This window comes from Hordeum vulgare, chromosome 7H (assembly GCF_904849725.1).
Source record: "Hordeum vulgare subsp. vulgare chromosome 7H, MorexV3_pseudomolecules_assembly, whole genome shotgun sequence".
Lineage (NCBI taxonomy): Eukaryota > Viridiplantae > Streptophyta > Magnoliopsida > Poales > Poaceae > Hordeum > Hordeum vulgare.
In genome coordinates, this window is record NC_058524.1 from 488,871,900 (window position 1) to 488,878,246 (window position 6,347).

The 6,347-nt window shown below is 51.3% G+C and overlaps 2 protein-coding genes across 2 annotated transcripts; both read right to left on the reverse strand.

Annotated features, from left to right (window-relative positions):
* Window positions 1-1,184: 1,184 nt before the first annotated feature.
* LOC123410240 (cytochrome P450 71B23-like) lies at window positions 1,185-1,685 on the reverse strand. Its single transcript, XM_045103150.1, has one exon. It carries the CDS (start codon window positions 1,551-1,553, stop codon window positions 1,251-1,253), a length of 303 nt encoding a protein of 100 aa, XP_044959085.1. The 5' UTR covers window positions 1,554-1,685; the 3' UTR covers window positions 1,185-1,250.
* A 1,695-nt stretch (window positions 1,686-3,380) lies between these two features.
* On the reverse strand, window positions 3,381-5,093 carry LOC123410239 (4-hydroxyphenylacetaldehyde oxime monooxygenase-like). Its single transcript, XM_045103149.1, has 3 exons — window positions 4,760-5,093; window positions 3,895-4,487; window positions 3,381-3,806 (listed from the first exon to the last, which is right to left on the reverse strand). The coding sequence occupies exons 1-3, from the start codon at window positions 5,079-5,081 to the stop codon at window positions 3,483-3,485; spliced, it is 1,239 nt and encodes a 412-aa protein (XP_044959084.1). The 5' UTR covers window positions 5,082-5,093; the 3' UTR covers window positions 3,381-3,482.
* Between the last annotated feature and the right edge of the window lie 1,254 nt (window positions 5,094-6,347).

Sequence of the window (6,347 nt, forward strand, 5' to 3'; positions counted from 1 at the left end):
GGCCATCTCTCGGGGAGGCGGCGCGAGGACGGATCCGAGAGGGAGGAAGGAGGGGGACGAGGGCAGAGGAGTCTGACCGGCGGCCGGCGGCGACGGCATGAGGGAGGGGGGGGGGGGGGGAAACCCTAGGTCGCCTGCCCTGTCCTTCCTTTTGGTATTCAAACAATAGCACGCCATTGTCTCTCTTCAAGCGAGACATACGGGCGCACTGCTACAACGCTGACCATCAAATTTGAAAGAAGAAAACTCTCAACGCCAGCTTGAATCTCTGGTACATCGATCCAATAGGTAAGTGAGATTTAACTAATTTTCAATTTTCTAAATACACTTTTTATATATTATGTCATGGTAGTACAAATAACTGTATATGTAATAAAAATATATCCAAATCCATAAATCAATTAGTGAAACTATAAATACTTAAGTGAGCCGGAGACACGTCGACGTCATTATCCCCTTCCTTGCTGGAACCGAAAAAACTTATTTATAGTAGACAATTGAAAAATCATCATGCAAAGCTGACCCATGACCATACTAGAAAAACAACCTCTCACAAAGAGAATCATCGAATAGAAGAATTAAACCTATACACACATGACTAGAGAATGAAGATGAACGAAGGCTAAATCTAAACTAATCCATCAAAGACCAGGACCGGCCGAATCCCTCAAGATCCGATGGTGACACGTCATCACACCACTCCCTCGGACAACGCTAGATGCACCATCAAGACTGATAGGAGACTTTATTCGTATTAGAGGACATCGCGCTGCCAAATAGCCCTGACGAGAGGCTGAACCAAACAACAACAAGAGTGGGGTTCCTCCCGTCGATGAGGAGTAGGGGTCTACACCTCAATGTCCCAAACACCATTCAAAATGGGGCAGACCGACGACAACGCTGGCGGGAGAAGGGGAAGCCCTATTTACCTGGGAGTCGTTTCTTGAGGAGGAAGAAAGGAGGAAGAAAACATGGAACGTTCTTAGAGTAACCTTCCTCCGTTCGAAATTACTTGTCACAAAAAAAATAGAAATGAATGTATGTAGAACTAAAATATATCTACATACATTCATTTATCGGATAAGTATTTTCGGACGGAGGGAGTACTAGACTGTAGACTAGCACATTCATATTTTATTATTCAAGGCCAACTGGAAGGGTGTTATTATATTTGAGCTATTAAATTTTAAACCAACTCTTTAGTTCATCGAGGAAACATCCGGTGACATGTGGAACATGAAGAGATATCACTACCGCTTAACAGGTACAAGCTCAAGAGCAACCTTCTTGCGAAAACCAAGTTGCCCTGTTTCCTCCATATCGATGTCGTCCTCCTTCATCCCCTTGGGAAGCTCCCAGTCGAAACAGTACAACAGATTAGCCAGCACGACCTCCACATTGGCCACGCCCATGGCGATGGCAGGGCAAGCCCTCCGGCCCGACCCAAACGGAAGGAGCTCGAAGTGCAGTCCCCTGAAATCAACGTGCGCGTCCTCGAAACGCTCCGGGAAGAACTCCTCCGGCCCGTCCCATATATCCGGGTCTCTCCCCATCGAGTGAAGTCTGTTTTAAGCCTCAAAATTATAAAGCCGATCGAAAATGAACCCTTACCTTCAAATCCGTCTCGCTGACGTGCACAGATGCTTCCAGGAGGCCGTGGTCGCGCTCAAGCAGGACGTGGCCGAGGCGCTTGCCGCCGTGCACCGACGCGACGGGCGCGCCTGGTTTCGGCCGTGCGGCGCAGCGCAGGGCCGGCAAGGAGCTTGCACGCCTCGCCGCCGCGGGCAGAGAGTGTGCCAGCCGTCCCTCGCGCCTGAGCATCGTCGACGGTGGCCAAGGCAGCGTGACGGAGGTGGAGGTGACGGGTTGCTGATGGAGTCGGCCACGACGAGGGCGTCGGCGTCCGCCGCGCTGTGCGGGATCAGCGGGGCCCTCTCTTTGCGACCGCGCCTAGAGGGGTGAAGTCTATTTTAAACCTTGAAGTTGTAAAGCTTGTCGTAAGGAAACCCTCATCTCTAAATCCGTGAAGTTTGTACCTTATACTTATCGATCCCGGTCTATTTTAACCCTAAACACGTTTGGCGCACATGAAAAAAGATGATCCCGATGGGATTACAGATTACTCTCGCTGACTGATGCGACCCACATGTCATTTTTATGTTCCCCTTGCTACCATTCTCTCGCTCTCTCTCGCTAGCGAGTGCTAGCACAAACACATCACGAGTTCACGAGCAAGAGCAGCAACTAGCACATGATAACATGACAGCGGGGACTAGCAGCTGATGCATCATGCATGTGGATTTGGTGTAGGCATATAGCGACGAGGACGAAGAAGCGCAGCCTTTAGGAGGTGGGTAGCAGACGCACATGGAGGTGGCCCGTGAGCGAGCACGCCGGTCGGCTTGGACATCGACGGAGCGGGAGGTTGCTGGTTGCCGTGCCTGCTGCATCTTGCATGGCAAGCGAGCTCGGAGCGCGCAGCTTCCTCATGTCGCCGGCGCGCAAACCTGGTCCATGATGGAGATGTGCAGCCATAGCCATAGCCATAGCCATAGGAGAGGTGCGTGAGGTCAAAGCGGACGCGAGGCCTCAGCCAGAGACAACGACGCGCAGCCGCGTTGGGGAGGTGGGCAATGGCCGCATAAGGAGCTTGGGGCGCGCGACCTCCTCCTGCCCCGGCACGAGTTCGGAGCGGGCATGACGCCTGGGCCGGGGACGGTGAAGCGGATAGATGCAGCTGAGCATTTCGTGGAGAAGGGACCGATGGCAACGAGTTGTTGAGGATGAAGCGAGGCAGGACGCATCATCCAGACGAGGCAGCGCACCCAGGTCCATGGTGAATCATCGGAGGAGCTATGTGACGAGGGCGGCGGCGAAAGAGAGAATGTGCCAGAAGGATGGATCTGCAGAAAGGAATCGGCATCCACGTGAACATGCGGGCGGCGAGGAAAGACAGAGAAAAAGAAAAGAAGAGATAAATAAAGAAGATGAAGATGACATGTAGGTTCGGGTTGTCAGTGAGAGAAACAAGTGATCCCGGTCGGGATTATGCTTACAAACAGGTCTAAGATTGATTTAGGGTTGAAAACGACTAGGATTAAAAAGAACAAGGTACATACTTCAGGGATTCAGAGGTGAGGGTTCATTTCTAACTAACCCTGTAATCTTAAGGTTTAAATCAGACTTTACTCCGCCCAGAGCTTGGCCTGATATATATTGGCTGCCGGACTCTACATTGGTGGTTGCCCTGCTCCGATGCTCCCCTCTGCTCAAGCTCGTTGTGGCCAGATGAAAAAAATAGCTACGATGTGTTGACCCACACCTAGGAGAAAAGCGAGCACCCGACAGGATTGTGCTTTTCCTACTCTGCCAAACATATCTAGGGATTGGATAGACCGGGATTAGAAAGGTTAGGCTACAGATTTCAGGGATTTAGAGATGAGGGTTTATTTGGGTCGGTAATTACAACCTTAAGGTTTATTTCAGACTTGATTCCTCCCCATGGCCCAAACGTCCACGTGTATCCTGGTGCCAGCAGGCACGCTGTAGCCAGCGATCTCGCAGCTCTGCATGGTTTCTCTTGGAATCAGCAGAGTCCCCGGTGGGTGCAGCCTGAAGTTCTCTTTCACTACCATCTTGAGGTACTTCAGGCCTTGGGCATCTTCTTCGTCCACCCTAGATTTATTACGGACCACGGCGCGCACCTCGGACTGGGCCTTCCGCATCACCCTTGGGTTCCTCATCAGCTCCGACATGATCCAGATCGTGGTGACAGCACAAGTGTCGATTCCACCGGTGAATGTATCCTGAAATGAAAATTAACATGATGAATTGTTTGACATCAGTCCAATATTAGCAGTAACTGAATGTGGATTGTGGTCGAACGAACCATACCATCAGGATTCCCTTGATGTTATCACGCGTCAGCGCCAGAGGCCCATCTTGATCCCTCCACATCTTCACCAGCGCATCCACCATGTCCTCCTGCACGCCGGCCGCCAGCCTCTCCGGCTCGAGGTGCTTGTCGATAACCGCGTCGAAGAACCTATCGATCTTTAGGAAGACCCTCCGCCGACGCGACGCCATGCCAGTCAGGGCGTCCGCCCACCGTGCGAGCGCCAACGACGGGAAGAAGTCCTCGAACGTGAAGCTGCCGCAGACGAGCACCCGCAGCGTCTCGTCCATCATCCGCTGGAAGCTGGTCCTCTGGAACGATTCCGACCCGTACATCTTCCCGAAGGCCACCGTGCAGATGATGGCGTCGGAGAGCGAGTACAGCCTGTCGCTGAGGTCGACGGGGGTGCCCGGAGGGGTGTCGGCGAGGGAGGAGACAAGGCGGTCGACCTCAGCGGCCCGGGCGTAGGCGAAGGACTGAACGCGCCTCATGCTCAGCAGCTCCAGAACGAGGAGCTTTCGCATCTCGCGCCAGTAGACGCTGTATGGTCCGAATGCCACGTCGAGGAAGTTGTAGCTCAGCATCCTTGGACCTGAGTGGTGATATAACACCCAAGTACGCTCATATTTCGATACAACCTTTCCGAAAATTGTACCGATGTTTTTGCTAAATTTGTACGCTTCCAATAATGCTGTTGTAGTTGTAGGCGAAAAAATATGCCGATTTAGGCAACTCGAGTTTGAGCAAATTTTGCTCTAGTTAAAGGATGACTCTAAATAGTACTACTACTAGGTCTAAGAAGTTATTAGTTATGACTGTCCGCTTGTAGAGCTAGAAAAGTACAGATTCAAACTACACACTTGCCTGGTGAATTCGGCCGGCTGCAGCAGTGCACGTCGTTTGTCCGGAGAACCTCCTTGGCTGCCTCAGGCGACGCGACGACGACCATCCGCACGCGGGCGAGCTGCACCTGCACGACCGGCCCGTACTTTTGGGTGAGCGACTGGAAGTACCGGTGTGGCCGGCCGCCGAGCTGCAGGAGGTTGCCGAGCATGGGAAACTGTTTTGGGGGGCCGGGAGCGTTTCTTGCTCCCTGTGTCGATCGTCCCTTGCTACCGCCGCTGAAGAACAAGTAGAGGACAGGTAGGAGAAGGAGCGATAATACGAGCGGCGGCAGAGGCCCCATGGTGATGGGTTGGGAGAAGAGGCAGCCATGGTGACGTTCTGGTGTACTTAATGTGGGGCGGATGATGGCTGCCAGTGCTCAAGTAAGACAAGACTCGCCGTGAAGCCGTCCGTGTGTATGGTTGTGTTATTTTTTTATAGAAAAAAAACAGTGAATAAGTAAGCTGGCGGTTGGTAACGTGCAAGCTGTTTCTACCATGGTTACCAACACTTAGTGAGCTCTTTCTACATTAATATAGATAAATGTCAAAAAGTAGTAAAATACAGTTCATCCATAGTTACCAACACTTAGCTCTATCTATACTTATATTAATTAAAGACTTCTAAGAAATTATCACGTTAATAAAAAAATGTTTATAGTTATATTAATTAGAGACTCCTAAGAAATTATCACGTTAATCAAAAATGGTAAACGTTTACATACGACAGTCCGGTCGAACGCTCGGGCCGGTCCATCGGGCAACGTCTAATGCGATTAGATCTAGTGGCTCGCATCCCCTCACACCCTTATCCCCTCGCGTGAGTTTCGGGCCTCACGCGAGCACCCTTCTCTCCCCCGAGCGACCTTCTCCTTCCCCTCACTTTCTCTCATCTGTTGAGGGCGACCACCGGCCGCCGTCGTTAAGAACGCTGATCTGATGCGGCGAGAAACTTTCTTCTCCCCCGTGCCTCTACGAGCATCTCGTCCCCCGGCCAAGCTTCTCATGGTTTCGCCGGTGGGGACGCATCGCCGGGGGAGGCCCTCGAGTTAGTGCTGCAAGCGGAGGCGCTTGTGGACATGGGGCTGCTGCTGGACGGCGATGGAAAACCATTTTTTGCGCTCATGCTACGACCGCTATCAAAAATCTTCAAACCCAGATGAAAAAGCTTCATCCGGGCATATAAAAAGCTGCAAGTGGTCATTGTCATGACGAGATGCTGCAACCGTTGACATAAAATGCTACAACTGTTGATGAATAAAGCTGCAACCAGACATATAAAATGCTGCAAGCGGTCATTATCATGACAGAATGTTGCAACCGTTGACATAAAATGTTACAACCGTTGATGAAAAAAGCTACAACGTAGGACCGACAAGGTTGCAGCAAAAATCACAACGCCACCGTTGCCACCAAAAACTTCGCCGTGGCCATTGTAGCAAATCATGTCACAGGATGTAGCTTTTTTCATCGCCGGCTGTAGCAAAAATCGCAAAGCCATGTGCGATGTAGCAAAATGCAACACTAGTTGCAGCAAATAGCGATGCCGGTTGTAGCAAATTGTGATG